The following is a 19,928-nucleotide window of genomic DNA, read 5'->3' on the forward strand; positions in this document are numbered from 1 at the left end:
TTATGCCTCCGGTTGTTGGTGGGTCCCTAGACACTCGCACCTTGTCTATTCCTTGCTACCAGTGCCAGACTTTAGGGAGACACCCCTTTGACAAGGGGATGACATTAACACTCAGTAATCAGTTTATTATTCCAGAGGAATAACCAAAAAAAAGCAAAAATCTGCTCCAGGATTATTTTATGGGGAATACAAGTATTTATACATGTCTGGAAAGGTGACGGGTCCAATGGCGATCTATCCTCAGGAGAAATGATCAATGTCCAGCACCCCCAACAAATAGGTGTTGGAGCCTGCGGCCTGTGATGTCGTGTCCACTCGTCCCATTGCTGCAGCCCCTTGAAACTTCCGATCAGCAGGAGTCCTGGGGGTCTGACTCCCACCAATCAGATATTCATGACCTATCCGGAGGACACAACATCAGCCATTCACTTCAATGGGGCTGAGCTGCGCCCAGGCCATGTGAACGATGAACGTGATGTCACTGGCCTAGGAAAAGCTGAGAGAAGTCTGTGTGGCGCTACTGCGAGTCTTGGTACCTTCTCAAACAGCTGATCAGCGGGGGTTCCGGGTGTTGGACCCCCACCGATCAGATACTGATGACTTATACCGACTTAGGGTGCATAGGATAGGCATTTTCTATATAGCGCTGGCCATGTGCGGTCTTCAAAATGCTGAACGCACGCTGCCAGTATCCGTGTTTTGCGGATCTGCAATTTGTGGACTGCAAAACACTTAGGCCCCTTTCACACGGGCGAGATTTCCGCACGGGTGCAATGCGTGAGGTGAACGCATTGCACCCGCACTAAATCCGGACCCGTTCATTTCTATGGGGTTGTGCACATGAGCGGTGATTTTCACGCTTTTTGCGTGAATATCTCAGCATGCTCCTCTGTGCGTTTTTCACGTAACGCAGGCCCCATATAAATGAATAGGGTTGCGTGAAAATCGCAAGCATCCGCAAGCAAGTGCGGATGCAGTGCGATTTTCACGCACGGTTGCTAGGTGACTATCGGGATGGGGACCCGATCATTATTATTTTCCCTTATAACATGGTTATAAGCGAAAATAATAGCATTCTGAATACAGAATGCATAGTACAATAGGGCTGGAGGGGTTAAAAAAAATATAATAATAATAATTTAACTCTCCTTAATCCACTTGTTCGCGCTGCCGGCATCTTTGTCTTCTTTTGTGAAGAATAGGACCTTTGATGACATTACTACGTTCATCACATGGTCCGTCACATGATCCATCACCATAGTGATGGATCATGTGACTGACCATGTGATGAGCGTAGTGACGTCATCAAAGGTCCTATTCCTCACAGAACAAGAAAGAGATGCCGGCTGCGCGAACAAGTGGATTAAGGTGAGTTAAAAATAATAATAATTTAACCCCTCCAGCGCTATTGTACTATGCATTCTGTATTCAGAATGCTATTATTTTCCCTTATAACCATGTTATAAGGGGAAATAATACAATCTACACTACAACTAACCCAAACCTGAACTTCTGTGAAGAAGTTCGGGTCTGGGTACCACAGTCAGTTTTTTATCACGCGCGTGCAAAACACATTGCACCCGCGCGATAAAAACTGAACATAGGAACGCAATCGCAGTCAAAACTGACTGCAATTGCGTTCTACTCGCGCGGGTTTGCCGCAATACATTGGGACGCATCCGGACATGCTCGTCTGCAAGGGGCCTTAGGGTCGAGTGAATGCACCCTTATCCGTATAAAAGTCTCGGAAAACCCTTTTAATTCCTGGAAAACCCCTTTAATAATCAGGTGTTAAAGACTATGGCAGAGATTTGAGGCTGAATGCCTCTTAAAAACTGGCATGCATACCTCGACCACACTTAAATGTTTAGGACACTGTTTGTACCTTGATCGGCGTGGTCGACTCATATGTGACATCCCTAGCAAGCTAACCCAATAGGTGGTTTACACTATTAGTCAATGTTAGTGACAGCCTAAAAGGGAGACCATCTTTGTTTATAGCAACCAATCACAGAGCAGCTTCCATTTCCTATTCTTTAGCTGAAAAATGAAAGCTGTGCCGTGATTGGTCGCTATGAGCAAAAAAAAAAAAGTCTTGCCTTTTTAGACCTAAATCTGCCCCACGGCTGGGCCAAAGTCAATACTTGGGGGCGGCTGTTGTACTTGGTGCTCGTACTGATCCTTCTCAGAGTTTGTCCGTGAAGGAAGGGCTGTTCTGACGCGATAGCGAGGGAACGTTTATTTTAGGCCGAAGGCAAATGAAAAGTCAACCCTGTGTAGTCTCACCACGGTTATTTGTATAGTGAAGCATGCGGTGGGGCCCACCGACACCCTCTGAGAACATGACCGCTGACACTGGGACAGCGACGGGAGTGTTTCCTGTAGATAGTCAGTCTTGACCATTTCATGGGTGGTTTCACAGGCAAATAGAGCAGTGGGGCTTCAAGATGGGGAGGACAGCTTGTTGTACAGCTGGGGGGGGAGAGAATCGGGACATCTGCTCCCCCTGCCCCTCCCGGCTGTTCACAGTACTAGAGATCAGGGAAGGAGATGGAAGTGGTGAGCCGGACGCTGGGCACCCAGATGTTGTGTCCTGCCATGGTCTTACAGGAGGAGACCCTGGACTGCTGCAGGCACGTGAAGCGTGGAGTGCTGCCGTTATTGCTAGGCCTCTAGCTGCTGTTCTTAGCGATTCCCGCCCTGTCTCTGGAGATTCCTCACTGAAAACTAGACTGCTTTAAAGGTTAAAATGTGCGTGCCAAGTACATTTGCGAAGCTTTCTCTAGATCACAAGCCTTTTTTCTAGATGCTGACAAATAACGTTTATTGCAGGCAAGTTTCCCTTTTATTAGGGCAAGTTCATTTCATTTTTAAAGGGCATCTGTCAGCAGATTTGTCCCTATGACACTGGTTGACCTGTTACATGTGCTCTTGGCAGCTGAAGACATCTGTGTTGGTCCCATGTTCATATGTGTCCACATTGCTGAGAAAAATTAGGTTTTAATACATGCAAATGAGCCTCTAGGAGCAACGAGGGGGTGTTGCCTTTACTCCTAGAGGCTCAGCTCTCTCTGCAACTGCTGCGTCCTCTGCACTTTGATAGGGCCGGGTGTGATGATGATTTTACTGCCAGGCCCAGGCAATAAAGTGGAGAGGGTGAGGCAGTTGCAGAGAGAGCAGAGCCTGTAACGCCCCCGTTGCTCCTAGAAGCTCATTTGCATATATTAAAACATAATTTTTCGCAGCAATGCGGGAACATATGAACATGGGACCAACATAGATGCCTTCAGCTGCCAAGAGCACATGTAACAGATCAGCCAGTGTCATAGGTACAAATCTGCTGACAGTCCTGTCTCCTCCATGCCTCAGAGATGAGTCCAGCGTTATCTGACTCTGAGCCCAGCCACGGCCACTGTGAAGGAGCCCAGCACCGCCCCGCATCCTCCGAATCTCCTCTTTGCTCCCCGACATCACAAAGCTAGAGCGCGGTAATATCGCGATGCACGAGCTAGCGCATGCGCAGTTCGTTCCCTGAGGCTGATGCCAGCACAGGGAAGGAACACTATACAGACACTGCGCATGCGCTAGCTTGCACATCGCGAGATTACGGCGCTCTAGCTTTGTGATGTCGGGGAGCAAGGAGGAGATTCGGAGGATGTGGGGCGTGGCTGGGCTCCGGAAACGTTAGTAACAGATCTCAGGTTAATTTGCATATGTATCAAATCAGTTTTTTTACACAATTAAAAGCACACCGAGCTATGGGGACTGGGTATTGCGGATGTGCTAGCGGCCATCTAGCAGCCCATGTCCTCGGCTCTATACCCAAAATCCAGGTGACAGGTTCCCTTTAAGGCCAGTTATTGCCTGGTGGCCTTCTTCTTTACCGGTCACGGTCACCCAATGTAACCCCAGTGTCATACTCCATTTACAGATCCTCTTTCAAAAGGACCTGTTGCCTTTTTTGACATGTCGGTTTTAGTAACTACTTGCACTCTCCATTTATTAACAATTCTGAAATATCTTTTCATATAACTCCGTTCCTCTGTTATTCCTACTAGATATTTAAGAATTACTAGCAGTCTGCAAAAAAAGGTCCCATTTGGGGGGTTTGTCTGACACTGGCAGCGGTCATTGTATAGAGTCCTATTGCAGGGACAGCCCCCACAACTGGTAACACCTGGCAGTTCATTCACAAACTTCTAGCAGGAATAATAACGGAACAGCACAACAAGGAGGAATAAGTTTAGATGTTCAAGAATGATTACACAGGAATGCAGGTAGTGGCTAAAATATCAGTAGAGAGGCTCTGCGCTCCAGGAATGAATGCAAATTGCACTTTATTTTGCATTGGAAGGAGAATTGGTGCTTGGCTGTAACATCTTCTTTAGAAATGTGCTTACTAAAATGGACGTCGGGAAAGGTGACGGGTTCACTTTAAAAGGGTTTTCCGAGATCTAAATCCTGATGACCTATCCTCTGAATAGGTCATCTGTATCTGATCGGTGGGGGTCCGACACCCGGGACCCCATCGGATCAGCTGTTTGAGAAGGCACCGCAGCTCCTGTGAGCGCCGCAGACTTGGCGCAGCTTACCAAGCACTGCGCTGTACATTGTATAGGGCTTGGTATGGCGGCTCAGCAGGTGTGCCTGGGCCGTGATGCTACTGCAGTCACTGCTTCCTTCTCAAACAGCTGATCTGTGGAGGTCCTGGGTGTCGGACCCTCACCCATCACATACTGATGACCTATCCAGGTGCAAGTGAACGCACCTTCCCATTCAGATGAACACAACTGCTTTTCAGTCGCAGACATTTCGTGCCTTTGCGCCTTGCTTTATTATATTGGGCTGTTTATGCATTTCCATAATATAAATGCCTAAAGATCATGGAGTTTTTCCAGGTAAACCAGAAAGCCTGAGCGATTATCGATCGTATTACAGATTCTAAAACGCCATCGCCGTTTTATTAGCACCAACATCTTTGCGTATTTGCAATAAAGTGTAAGTTAGCAAATTTCTCTCCGTGCAAAGTGTCTGCCTCTGTACTTAAACCCTTGGTGCCTCCCTCCTGGCGCTATGAGCACAGCAGCCTAAAATAGACTCGAAATACTACGACTTGTATTGGGTAATGCTAGCTATGACCGCAGGCCCCAGCCCCCTCCTCGCTGAATCCGAGTTTCATCTACTATTCCAGGAGCATGGCTAATGTTAGTTTGTGAAATGTGACTGGCGACATATCTGGTTCTGTGCGGACTTAAGATTTGTCGTTGCTGGTCCCCGCTGAAGCGCTCTTGGATGGACAGAGGGGGAAAAGAGAATAATTGGAGCTGACTGATCTTGGCTCCTGACCTTCATACCTGTGTGGTCAGGTTCACCTAGGGCCATTGTGGCACAACGCTCCGCTAAGAATGCAACGCGCTCCTCCTACACAACAGCACAAAACCACTGGATAAAAAAGTATTACAAAAAATTGAATCTGATAAATGCTACATAACCATGGCTCCTGTCTGGAGCTGGCCTTTCCTTACTGTTACTGCTGTGACCTGAAGTTGATGCCCCATCTGTGGTCACGGCTGGAGTCAGTGGTGCGTGACCAAACACTGGTTAGCCCTGTCTTGCAGAAATCATGCACACATTTCCACGTGGATTTCTGTTCCTTTCTGCACCAAATCCACTCCTCAGACAGGATCTCACAGCATTAGGTCTCATGCACTCAAACGTATTTTTGGTCCGCATCCGATCCACGTTTTTTGTTTTTTTTTGTGGATTGGACGCAGACCCTTTCAATTCAATGGGCCCTCAAAAGATGCGGAGAAGGCACCTATGTACTGTCCGCATCCGTATGTCCGTTCCGCAGCCCTGCAAAAAAAATAATTAAATAGAACATGTCCTATTCTTGTTGGACAAGGATGGGACCGCTTTATAAGAGGGCAGGACATTCCGTTCTTTAAAATGCGGAACGCACATATCCGTGTTTTGCGTATCCGCAATTTGCAGACCTCAAAAACGTCTATGGTCGTGTGCATGAACCCTTATAATGATTTATAATACTGTGTGACCCTGACTGAATCTAGTCTGGAATCTGTAGGTCCCTATTCGCTCATCAAAAAGTCTCCTTGGCTTCCGTTGAGCCAGTATACAGAAGTATACCTTGTTTTTACTTTTCTAGGGCAGCGAAATCTGCTGCGCGATTTCATACGGAGGCAAGGTGCCGAAATAAGTATCCTGCGTGATATTGGTTCATATCCAATGGGAGCCTATGGGCGAGTGATGGCACTGTATTCCGGAAAATTATACGGCCTGATTCAGACGACAGTGCTGACGCGTTAAAGTGCATGGTGCGATTCCAAACATCCGGTTTCCGTCTGGGAATTAAGTGAATGGGCATGGGGGAAAGACGCTATAAGGACGTCCGTGTTTTGCAGACGGAAATTAGAACGGTCGTCTGATTCTGGCCTTAATCAGATCTTATTATTGCAGATATTTAAGAAATTGCTTATACTCTGAGGCTACTCCTTTTGCACCATTCTTTTCGAGTATCAGAGTTCCTGATGTATTAGTAAACCTCCTCAGTATAACGTGTAACCTCTTTGTTAGGTGACAGCAGATGAATGATGACCCTGACAGCTGGACACGGCCTTAAAAGACTGCAGCGTCAGTCCCGCTTCCCCAGCTGGTACACACGTGGACAGGACCCCTCAGGGCACCAGTGCACGCTGTAACTAACCATTGCTCCAGGATTCCATTTGGCAGCACTTTCACTTAAAGGGGTTTCCCTAGATAATGAAGACTCTCGGACAAGCCTTGCAGTAACCTAAAGTAAAAAAAAAAATCATCATCCTATATTCACCGCTTTCTCTAGCGCACTGGGCTGGCCCTCCTGCTGCTGCTTGTTTACAAACTGCATCAGGGATGTGCCGCCAGACGGCATGTGACCGCTGCAGCCAGTCACTGTCCTCAGCCGTCAAACACCACAAAAATAATCTCTGTATGTAATCGGCAGAATAGGGATGTACTGTTGGTTTCAAAGAAGGCTGTGGGTGTCTGTACAAGTTGTAATACTACTATGTGCATGATGCTGTCGGGGTTCAGCCTTTATACTGAGGCTTCACGCACTTGGCGGTTTCCGACAGGTCATCAATAACATTACAGTGCAAGCCACTCTGTGTCCTTTCCTCTGCTGCTGCCTCTTCCAGTACCTCTCCAGTCTCTTTGGTTGACCGCTCTAGGCGATATGACTATGCAGGTACCTGGCTCTGTCTGTGAAGGAGTAGCAAGGGTGCGCAGAGGGGCTTGGGCCCACCCTTCGTGCACTTAACTGCTCATTTGCATATGGATTAAAAGTACAGTTTCTCCAGAATGAAGCAGCCGATCACTAAGTGAAAGTTATCATTACATTCAGAGCTAGCCCTACAAGGCATCGTGCCTGGTTTATCAGTGAATTTCCTGCTGACAGACTCCCTTTAAGGCCTCATGCACACGACTGTATCTGTATTTTGGTCTGCAAAAATGCGTATACCTTCTGTGTGCGTTCCGCTCCCATCACTGGAAATGTCCATATTGTGGAGAATAGTCAAGAATAAGTCCTGGGGGCTCAATACCGGAAAAAAAATGATCAGATAATGGAGAGCAATCTGTTCAGGATGCATCAGGAGGTGTTCAGTCACTACGGTTTTTGGACGGAGAAAATACCGCAGCATGCTGCGGTACTTTCGCCGTACAAAATTCCGGAACACGGCATTATTTTCTATTGAAATGCATTAATGCTGGATCTGGCCCCAAGTGTTCCGGTTTTGCGGTCTGCACATGCGCAGACCTTTTAAAAATGTGAAAAAGATAAATACCTGATCCGTTTTTCGGGATGACAACCGGAGAGACTGATCTGGTATTGCAATGCATTTGTGAGACGGATCCGCCTACAAATGGTATCCGTTTGCATACAGATTGCCGGAATCCAACAACGCAAGTGTGAAAGTACCCGAAGACACTTTCTATATTTTGTGGAACTGACCTACGGATGCGGACAGCACATGGACCAATAGAAATGAATAGGTCTGTGTGCTATCCACAAAACATGTGGATCTGACATGGATGCACACTATGGTCATGTGCATGAACCTAATATAGTGACGTGGAAAATATTTTTTTTTAAAAGGGTTATGAGGATAGGTCATCATTAACACATAGTCAGGGGTCTGAGTTCCGGTAACCCCCCCCCCCCCCCCCCCCCCCCATAAACTGTTCCCGGGAGCTGCTGCACGCACAGCACTGTACATAGTTTAGCGGTTGTATTTGGTATTGCCGCTCAGCTCTATTCACTTCAATGGGGCTGAGCTGCAACTAGGCCATGTGACCGATGTGACGGAGAGCCCAGCCTCTCCCACCATCTGATCTGCGGGTGTCCAAGGACCTCCGCCGATCTGATACTGATGACTTAGGGTAAATTCACACGACCATATAAAAAAAAAACAGAAGACATGCGTAACACAAACGGAAGTCTTTTGTCCGCAAAATGCGGACACACGGTTCCGTTATTTGCGGAACGCAAAACGGAAAGGATTACACACGGTCGTGTGAATGTACCCTTAGGGCTCGTTCACACGACCGTGCTGTTTTTTGCAGTCTACAAATTGCGGATCCGCAAAACCCGTATACGGACTGTATGCGGAACGCAGAAAATGGCCCGTATATGGAACGCAAAATACGTTCGTGTGAACGAACCCTTATCCCGAGGATAGATCATCAATATTATTTCCAGGATAACCCCTTTAAAATATATTTAGCATATAAACTTGATTTAAACAATGGATCATTTTTGAAGACCCATTCCCTTTTAATGTGCAGCCGTATGATACAGAATCTAGATTCTCTCCTCCGTCTAAGGGGTTCTCGAGGAATGGCATGGGGTGGAGGGGTTACATAATGCTGGTAGGGCATATGGGTAGAGGTTTTCTTGATGATACAGCCTCTTTTAGCGGTGCCTCATTTCTGTGCCGTTGTCACTAACTGCTTATTCTTCTGGAGACATTAGTCACCGTGATGTCACCTGTTCCTGCTCCTACGAGCAGCATAAAGGAACTGCGTCTATAAACACGTTTGTTGGCATTGGTGTGGAAGCTGCATGTGAGTTTGTACAGGCAGCGCTACATAAACAGTTTATCTCCACATGGCCCTAAGGAGCGGCTGGAGTAGATCCACCAGCAGTCCACCTGCGCTCGGTGCGAGCTCATTACCTGCACATTGTTCTATAGGCTGAAACTTTCTGGGAAAAGTGCAGCAGAAGTACAGTAGCGGTTGTATTTGATCAGCCATGTTCACAAAATTGTTGCAATTTTGCAACTGTGCTTTATCCTTATTGTCCACGATTTGACTGTGGCCCAAGTGTCCAATAACTCCAGGACTTTTCTGGTGCAGTTACATAGGACAATCCATAACCCAGGATCAGGTTGTTTCCACATGGGGTCATCATGGAAATTATTGCATGATTATGCACATGGAGCCTGGGTGGCAGTGGCAGTCGTTTACTATGGAGCCATATGTACTAAGGTATTCTCCCTTAGCTTTTCAAAGGAGCCATAGTATAAATCTTTTGCTTGACCATGTGGGGCATTTAGACCTGAGCCTCCCATATCCCTGGGCCTGCAGTGGGAAGCCTACTTACCTGCTCTGTGCTGCAAGGTTCTGGCTCTTATCCGGCCGTGCTTTGGTCTTGCTATTCAGCATCCGGTTTGACAGGGGTCGCGTGTGCCGCTGCAGCCAGTGCCTGGATGCAGCAGTGAAGTTTCCCCCATCAATCACTTCAATTGGTTACATGACGCATGGAGGACACTTCACCGCTGCAGCCAGTCATTGGCTCCTGTGGCCCACATCAAACCGGATGTTGAGAAACGAGACCAGAGTTCTTCAGCGGGGGAACGAAGGAGCTGGAACTCTGTGGTGAGGAGCAGTAAATATGCTTTCCTCTGCAGGTCTGGTGGTGGGGGTCTGGCCTGAAAGGCCCCTGAAGGTGAACAAACCCTTTTTAAATCAAATGTTTTTTATTAAGATTTTCAAGGAAGTAACATTAATGAGAGAAAGTTTGAAAAGTAATATGGCATTTACATTAAGGTGGACGCAGCCACTCAATAAGAACATACTTTTACACAAACCCTTTTTAAAGGGGTTCTCTTATGAAGAATAACCTCTGTCCATTAGTCCAGTTAGGCATATGCATGTCATGGAGGGAGGGTACATTGCTGGAGACTCCCTTCTATGAGGCAGAACAAAGAGCCACGCTGTATAAGTGGCTACTGTTCTGGTGGTCTTGTACCATCCTTGTTCCATCATCTGAATGGCAACCATGTAGTGCTACATTTCTGCTCTAGCGGAAATGTCTGGCTGCCCATGGAAGATTCAGAGGTTTTCCAGAAGCGGGGTCCAGGGTAATCACCTAGTCGCCTTGGTGGCCTCACTATGAAAGGTGTGGTCTCTCTGATGAAACCTTGGTATTATAAGGCCTCTTTCACACGGGCATTGTGGGTGATGTGCGGAAAACCTGGCTCGGTCTTTTTTTCTCCCTGCGAGTGCAAAGCGTTTTAATGCGTTTTGCATGCGCGTGAGAAAAATCTGCATGTTTGGGACCCGAACCCGGACATCACAGAAGTTCGGGTTTGGGTTCGGTGTTGTGTAGATTTTATTATTTTCCCTTATAACATTGTTATAAGGGAAAATAATAGCATTCTTAATACAGAATGCTAAGTAAATTAGGGATGGAGGGGTTAAAAAATAAAAAAATTTAATAATTAAACTCACCTTATCCACTTGTTTGCGCAGCCCGGCTTGTCGTCTTTCTTCTTCTTTGATGACCTGGGAGGAAAAGGACCTTTGGTGACGTCACAGCGCTCATCACATGGTCCATCACCAAAGGTCCTTTTCCTCCCAGGTCATCAAAGAAGAAGAAAGAAGACGAGCCGGGCTGCGCAAGCAAGTGGATGAGGTGAGTTTAAATATTTTATTTTTTAACCCCTCCATCCCTAATTTACTTTGCATTCTGTATTCAGAATGCTATTATTTTCCCTTATAACCATGTTATAAGGGAAAATGAATAAAGATCGGGTCCGATCGTCTCCTAGCAACCATGCGTGAAAATCGCACCGCATCTGCACTTGCTTGCGATTTTCACGCAGCCCCATTCACTTCTATGGGGCCTGCGTTGCATGAAAAACGCACAATATAGAGCCTGCTGCGATTTTCACGCAACGCACAAGTGATGCATGAAAATCACCGCTCATCGCCCGATCAAGTTCTGGCATGTCCTCTCCGGCCCCACGCCAAATATTAGAAACCCCATTAGCTCGTAACTCCTTTGAGTATCTGCAGCTTCAGCATTTCTACCTCTTTAAGCAAGACTCACACCCTAGCCCGAAAAACTCAGTTTGAGCAGATGTGTGTTTCTCCCTCAGCGGTCCTACATCCCATATCCTCTGTGTACAGGCTGCTGATACACCGACGATCCTCACGCTTTCCTCCATATTGTCAGGCCTGGGAGCGGGATCTGGGTAATCGCTATACCCCAGCCCAATGGAACAAATGCTTCCTCCTATGGCACAAATCAACAATTTCTGCCAAAGCTCAAGAAACGAGCTGCAAAATGGTATCTAGATGGGTATAGAGTACCAGCGTTACTCAGCCAATGGTTCCCGACCGTGTCTGATCGTTGCTGGAGGTGTCTCACGGAGGAAGGCACGATGATCCACGTGTGGTGGAATTGTAGCGGCCATGCCCTTTCTGGAACTTTTGTCCACAAAACAATCAAGGAAGTCACGGGGGTCCCCGTTCAAAATTCTCCAGAAGCCCTACTGCTGTTCGACTGTGTCCTGAATGTCCCAACATATAAGAAATCCCTCCTAAAATATATGGTACAAGCGGTGATTCCCAGTGGAAAACTTGCCCGTGTGAAAGGGGCCTAAGACCTCTTTGCCGTTAATGAAATGCGCTTTTATTTCCATTAGAGTTCAATTAATTGCTAATCAAATCTCCCGTAACCCAAGACGAGTCCAGTCCTCAGTAGAAGGCTGGTTATAATGGGATTAGTCGCTTCAGCTGAGGAGATGTTCTGTGTATAAATAATTTTATTAGACTTTTTATCCTTTTGTTTTTTCACTTGACAGAGAAATCTGTTCTGGGAAAAGCAATATATAACCTGATTGTGAAATGCTAACGTCCCGGCCTCAATGTCAACACCGCCGCCTGAACGTAACCTCCCGCTGCTTGCTTCTCTGTTTCAGTATCTCGGGCTTCTCGAGCGAGCAGGAGAAAACCTGCTCATGTCTGACTTTTCTCTCAAACCTGTTTACTTTGGACATGACAGACCCCTGGCCGGGCCTATTTATAATACTGTCCTTTTGACCTGTCCCTGGAGACCCACGGTGAGGGGGGTGGCATTTAGTGCCAAAATAAACATTTGTGCATTCTATGGCTGTGCCTTTTGTCATGTGGCAATCACATGAAGGATATCTGGTAATATCTGGGGCTCATGGGTCGCATTGAATTCATTCGATTCCTCAGTGAAACGAGTTGTGTAGTTGGAGGAATAACCTTTAAAATGTCAGGAGGCAGAGGGAGCTGAGAGGGGAGCTGCCTCCGTTTTCCTGAAGACCCTTTCTGAGGAGCGAGAAGAGCGTAGTAGTCTCCAATCTGAGGCAGTTATCAAAGTGTATGTGATCTAACTTCTGTAATCCTAGTTCAGGGTAGGGGCTGAGACTGATGACATCACCACGCCTGTCTTATGTCACCCGGATTTGATGTATAGAGCTGAGGACATGGGTTGCTAGATGGCCGCTAGCACATCCACAATACCCAGTCCACATAGCTCTGTGTGCTTTTATTGTGTAAAAAAAACAACGATTTGATACTTATGCAAATCAACCTGAGATGAGTCCTGTCCCTGACACATCTCACTCACAGGACTCATCTCAGGTTAATTTGCATATGTATCAAATCGTTTTTTTTTACACAATAAAAGCACACAGAGCTATGGGGACTGGGTATTGCAGATGTGCTAGCGGCCATCTAGCAACCCGTGTCCTCGGCTCTATACCCAAAATCCCGGTGACAGGTTCCCTTTAAATTGAGGTCTACTCTTAGACGTCCTTAGACTCGTATTGAGATGGCTAGGATGCACGTGCTCCGACTGTTCCTTTTAATTTCAGTTGCAGACTTTTCAGCGGGGAAAAAAACACAGCGTCAGGGCTCATGCACATGACGACTGTGTTTTGCGGTCTTCAAAAAATAGACATGCTGCGTATTTAAAAATCCACATAGAAGGTCAATTTCTGCGTGTAAAAAAAAAAAAGTATACATTTGTCTAATCTCATTCACCTTGCTGGTACTGTATTATGAATGGGAAAATAAAACTGGGAAGACGCTTCAGCATTTGCAGGTAGCCTTAGGGGACGTTTACGTGACAGATTTTTAGAGTGGGATTTTGGAGCAGAATCTGCACCTGAAATCCATGTGGAAAATGTTCCCAATCTGCCTCCTGCCGATTTTCATCAGACACCACACCGTAATTCATACAGAGCTGGTTTGAAGGCCACGTCAAAGAGGAAAAAAAATGACGTGGAAGTCGTGGTGGGTTGCCACCTACGAGTTAGCCCAGTTGAATCGGGCTAAACTCACGGGTGGATTCACAGAGTGTATGACTGAATATGCATGTCAGAAATCAAAGGATGGCCTCCGATTCCAGGGTGGATTATTCTGGCATAATATTTGCCACATGAACGTACTCTTAAAGGGGGTATTTAGGATTTAAATAGTTTGTCCAGGAGCAGAAAAACTTGGCTGCCTTATTCCAAAACAGCCCCTCTCCGCTCAGCTCCCTTTGAAGTCAGTGAGGCTGAGCTGTGGTGCTGTTTTTGGAAGAAAGCAGCCATCTTTTTCTAGTCCAAGAAAACCCCTTTATAATACTGCACAACCACTTTAAGAGGCACTCAGCAAGGCTTGTGTCATGTTGTGTGGCTTCTTGGTGTAGTGCACGTACATTACAGACTTACTGGTAATTGTTTCATTTATTAACAAAATATCCCTTAGGCTCCATTCACATGTCCGCAACATGTTTTGCGGATCCACGAATCCGCAAAACACAGACAGCGGCAATGTGCGTTCGGCAATTGCGGACAAGAATAGGACATGTTCTGTTTTTTTTCGGGAACGGAATGCGGACCCGGAAGCACGGGTCTGCTATTCCTTGTCCGGGAGCTGCCCCATAGAAATGAATGGGTCCACAGTTCCGTTCCGCAAAATGCGGAATGAAATTGCGGACGTGTGAATGGGCCCTAAATGGTATTTTCCAGGTGTTTTAATGCTGATGACCTGTCCTCATGATGGGTCATAAATATCTGATCAGTGGGGGTCCAACTTCAGGCACCCTCGACAATCAGCTGTTGTAAGAGGCTGTGGTGCTCCAGTGAGAACTGCGACCTCTTTCAACACCAGTAACGTCACATGGCCTAGGCAAAGCTCCGTTCTGTTCAAGTGAATGGGGCTAAGCTGTGCAATACCAAGCGCAGCCACTATACCATGCACAGCGCCGTAGGTTGTAAGCTGCGTGTAGGCCGTGGCGCTCACTGCAGAAGAACGGTGGGAGTCCCAGGCGTCCGACCCCCACCGATCAGATACTAATGACCTATCCTGAGGATAGATCATCAGTATAAAACACTCATAGAACCCTTACTCTCACTTAGTCAACTGTTTCCACATATTCCATAGATTGTAATAGAAAGTTCTTCTGCAAGCTTGCTGATCCTTTCCTTCTCTGTGATTGCTGCTCAGATGTGAACTACAAAGGGCATGGGGACCTCGTCCTAGTGATTATTTAGGGTGACAGCGGGCAGACCTTCACTGATCTGCTTTGCATTTACTATGTATCTGTGCTCCTCACTGAAAGGAGCCTAAAACCACTACTACTATAGTAACACTGCTGGTAAAAGGTGAGATAAAGCTCCGCTTGTCCCGGAGAGTCTTTTATGGTTTACGGATTAGCATAGCAACACAGAGATGAATGGTTCTCTGTAGCGAAGAATGCTTATACATGTTCCTAGCTGCCCTGTAATTACCCATACTATGCCAAGGTGCTGTGAATGAGAAAAAAAGATCATACCTGAGCTATAGGAGTTATGGACTAATGGTGGTTTGAATGTTTTTGGCTCTAACTTTTTGTTCTTGTTGTCCACTTAGTAGTACGTTCCCATCATGAAGTATAGGAGAAGCTGCTCCTAGCAATTGATGGTCGTCATTCGGTGTAATGCCCGCCTGGTTGGGGCAGTTTTTTGTTTTTTTTTGCAATTATGTGGGGTCCGCACTCTTGCCAGTGCTTTGCTCTCTCGCATGTAGACTGTTGGACGCAGATATTTTACTTCTTAAATTAAATCGGGAAGGAAGAAGTGAGGAATGTGAATGTGCGACTGATATGACGGCGCTCCTTCAGGCTCTGCGATAGTTTTTTAAGGAACTTTCAGAGAAGCTGACTTGGCTCTGAACACTGCACATAGCGACGTGTGCAAAATGACATCACCTCTTTTCTGAAATGTGCAGTCTGGGCTGCACATCAGTCCTAGTATTTGGGTTACAGATGGAGCCTGATCCAAAGATGTTTGTACCATTGCGGCAGACCATGCAGCTGCTATTTGAGCCCTGGAGAGATGGTACCCTAACCGTTCACGATTAGGATGGATGGTGAGAACTTGGGAAAGAATCCCCCTCCACATGTCCTAGAAAAGTTGAGGAGGTGCAAACCTATTGAAGTTAGCACCTCCTCAACCTTGCCTGTAGGACTTGAGGAAGGAGGATCATTGCCCAAGTTCTCAGAAACCAATCCTAATAATCCTACCCCATCAAGGAAAACTCCTTTCAAAATGTGGCAACCACTAGCTGATTGCCCTAGGTCCCATCCCGACATTTCCCCCCCAGCAAATTGGTGAAGGAGCGTCAGTGTATTCCCGAAATGGCCATTCATGTAAGACAAGGACATCTGTGGTCCGCCACTTGTAGAGTGGCCATGAATTCTGGGTCATGACGCCTTGCCAATCAGCAGGGTGGGAAAGCTGGGAAACTACCCTTGCGGGAGCTATACTGCTTTTAACACCGTATTCCCCAAAACAGATATAGTGATAGAACGGCCAAATAGCGTACATTTTCTTACCCTGTAATTTTGCTTTCCTGGAGTCCGTAGGCAGCACCATAGGGATGAAAATGCCTATATTGCTGCAGTAGGACGATGAGGAAAGTATTTTTAAAACCTTGACTGAAGGCAAATAAAGAAATTTAGTTGTGAATTCGGCAGTACAAATCTGTGGCCGCACGAACGATGGTAAGTGGCGAACGTTCATTCATGCGGCCTCTTGTCACAGCGCTTTTTAAGGACAGAAATCTGCGCATTTTAAAAAATACAGAACTGAATCGGATGATTAAATGATGATATGACTGATGATTTACCATTATTTTTTTATTTTTTATGTCAGTGTGTAGATTTCCTCACGCACCGTTAAATTCCAATGGATCATATTCAGGGAGCATGGATGAAGATCAGCAATGGATTTGGTTTGAAGGACTCGGTGTTTGAGGGATCTAGCTGCATGTCACCTACCATTATGCAACAGTTCGCATACCGGCGGCGAGCATCTGATGACGGAAAGCTTGGTGACCCCTCGAAGGCGAGCAGTACCATCAGAGTCTACCTTCCCAATAAGCAGAGAACTGTTGTAAGTACTAAGATTTTGCAATATTGATATCTTATGAAGACAAGCCTTATCCTTAAGGCCTACTGGAGCATACGGGCATCTTAGAGAGGAGTCCCCTACTCATAGAGGAGTGACACTGCACGAGAATTGTGACTTCCTCTGGCCAAATTGCGATTTTGTGCTGCAAGGTGAAATTTGAGCAATTGAAGGGGTTGCCTCACCTAAGGAAAAAGCATTCATTGTGTAGACAAAGTTAATACAAGGCACTTACTAATGTATTGTGATTGTCCATATTGCCTCCTTTGCTGGCTTGATTCATTTTTCCATCCTATTATACGCTGCTTGTATGTAGGGGTTATGACCACCCTGCAGTGGTGGTCGTGCTTGTACACTATAGGAAAAAGAGCCGGCCTCTCTGGTGCCCGGGAGCGCGCATAGGCACACGTTGAGCAGCTCATGTCCCGACCGCCTCATATCTGCTCTGGTCATAACCCCTGGATACCAGCAGTGTATAATGTGATGGAAAAAGGAATCGATATGTATTAACTTTGTCTACATGATATTTGCTGAAGTGAGACAAACCATTTAACGGTTCAGTCTTCCTTTATTGTTGGCATGTGTGCCAGTATTGGCTACGGACTCGCGTGAGCTGGCACAGTGGTGCACATTGGTGCGGTTGTCCCATGCGGTGCTAACAAACGGTGGGGGCGTCTGACATTTGGCTCATGCGACGCTCATCTGCTTGAAGGGGCCTTAGCCATCATGTGAGCGCCGCAGCCTCGTCGGTGTGTGCATCGCTGTGCGGGAGAGTTTGTACTCAGAACGCCACGTTTTCATAGCGGCAGTTTACCCGCAGCCTAAACTAGCATAGAAAGCCTTGCCATTTCTTTATCACTACTGTCACATGTGAATGAGGCCTAAATACTTGTGAGAACACATTCTGATAATTTCCACTCTTGATGTTGCTTCTCGTACTGGTCCTGACTTGCAGGCAGAGTAACAGGTGGCTTCTCTTATAACCACAAGGTCACTAAAACGGAGAGCTAACAGTTTGATCTGAAAGATCAGCACTCTTAGGCTGGGTTCAGACCTGAGCGTTTTACAGCGCGTTCAAACGCGCTGTAAAACGCTCAACACATGAAAACCAATGCTTCCCTATGGCCCTGGTTCTCACTTGAGCGTTTTACAGCGCGTTTGAACGCGCTGAAAAACGCCCTACGCTCAAAAAAGTTCTTGAGCTTCTTTGGGGCGTTTTGTCGCGCGTTTGCCGCCATAGGACACTGCTGTTAATCACACAAACGCGCGTAATACGTGCGTTGACTATGGACAAAAACGCGCGACACAAACGACACGTTAAACGCGCATATCAAATACGCTCAGGTCTGAACCCAGCCTTAAAGGGAGACTCCAGTGTGAGAAGCAGCGTTCCTCTATCCATTCCTACATGAAATCATGAGATCTGAAGGCTCCTGTTTATTGTGAGTTTCTTTACATTCACCTGCTGACAACCGCAGATATCTAGCATCCTGTGTGTTGTGCTGTCCACCCCCTGTAGATATGCTTGACTATTAAAGGGGTTGTCAGGACTTTTATTTTTATAAAGGAGTTGGCCCACCACACACTGGCGACATATCGCTAGGGTCTGCCACCAATGTCAGTTGGGGGGTTCCACCTCTGGGGACACACACCTATCTCCAGAACGGGACTTTCGAATTGAGGGAGAGCAGCAGCGCATGCGTGGCTACTTTCCATTAATTTGTATGGGACTTCTGAAAATAAGAGTAAGCTTGCTGGGCGGTTTTAGAACTCCCATACATGTGAATGGAGTGCATGCTGCTCTGTCCTTCATTTTCGGGAGCCCATTCTGGGGATAGTTGTCCCTTCAAGGGCATCTGTCAGCAGGTTCAACGCTATTAAACAAGCCATAATGCCTGATGGGGCTGACTCTGCTGATTAAAAACAAAACGTGCCTTTTTTTCCCTCTATCTGCTGATCCGTAGAGATGTGTGTTAAGAACATGCAAATTAAAGGGGTACTCCCATCTTAGACAATTGGGGGCATATTGTCTGATAGGTGCGGGTCCCAGCGGTGGGACCCGCACCTATATCGAGAACGGAGCGGGTAGCGCTGTGGCTGGAGCACCCCAGATTTCCCGGGGTCTGTCCACCACCAAGCACTAATCCCCGCCCCTCCCATAGAAGTGAATGGGAGCGTGCCGCAGACAGCAATAGCAGAGCCAGCGCTCGGCTATTTTCGGCGGCCCCATAGAAATGAATGGAGGATGGCTGCACATGCGCAGTGCGTCCTCCTTCACTTTCGGGGCTCCATTCTCGATATAGGTGCGGGTCCCACCGGTGGGACCCGCACCTATAAGACAATGGGGGCATATCCTAGCGATATGCCCCCATTGTCTGAGATCAGAAAACCCCTTTAATCACTTCAGTAAATGACATTTATCATGTAGAGAAAGTTAATAAAAGACACTAATGTATGGTTATTGTCCATATTGCCTCTTTTGCTGGCTTGACAAAATTTTCCATCACATTATACATGGCTCGTTTCCATGGCTACGACCACCCTATAATCCAGCATCGGTGGCAGTGCTTGCACACTATAGGAAAAAAAGCAGCCAATGTGCACTCCTACGGTCCTGGCCACCAGAGAGGCCAGTGCTTTTTTTCTATAGTGTGCAAGCACGGCCACCGATGCTGGATTATAGGGTGGTCGTAGCCATGGAAACGAGAAGTGTATAGTGTGATGGAAAAATGAGTTTATCCAGAAAAGGAGACTATATGGACAATCAAAATACATTAGTAGGTGTCTTTTATTAACTTTCTCTACATAATAAATGCCATTTGCTGAAGTGAGACAACCCTTTTAAGGCTTAAGTGCGCCAAGGGCGGGCCCTACTTTATGTGCACCCTGGCTCCTTTGCTCTATTTCCCTGTACATTCCCCCTCCTTTCGATTGACAAGACCAGGCATCCAGGTAGAAGGTGGAGTGTCCAGAGAAGCGGAGAGGAGGAGCAAGGGTGCACCGAGCTGCTGAGGCCTGACCTCAGTGCACTTAAGCCTTAATTTGCATATTTTTACAAACACCCATTTCTCCTAAAAGCAGTAACAAAACAGAGGGAAGAAAGATGTTTTTAATCAGAAGCGTGGGTCCTACCAGACATTATTGCTGGTTTAATAGGGTTGATCCTGCTGACGGGTG

At 46.7% G+C, this 19,928-nt stretch overlaps 1 protein-coding gene across 1 annotated transcript in view; it reads left to right on the forward strand.

The window, feature by feature from the left end:
• Positions 1-19,928, forward strand: part of RAF1 (Raf-1 proto-oncogene, serine/threonine kinase) — a 94,683-nt gene that overhangs the window by 21,056 nt on the left and 53,699 nt on the right. The window contains 1 exon segment of the mRNA XM_040406795.1: positions 16,504-16,736. Within this exon segment, the coding sequence (XP_040262729.1) occupies positions 16,530-16,736 (207 nt within the window). The 5' untranslated portion in view covers positions 16,504-16,529.

The sequence above is a fragment of the Bufo bufo genome, chromosome 9 (genome assembly GCF_905171765.1).
Source record: "Bufo bufo chromosome 9, aBufBuf1.1, whole genome shotgun sequence".
NCBI lineage: Eukaryota > Metazoa > Chordata > Amphibia > Anura > Bufonidae > Bufo > Bufo bufo.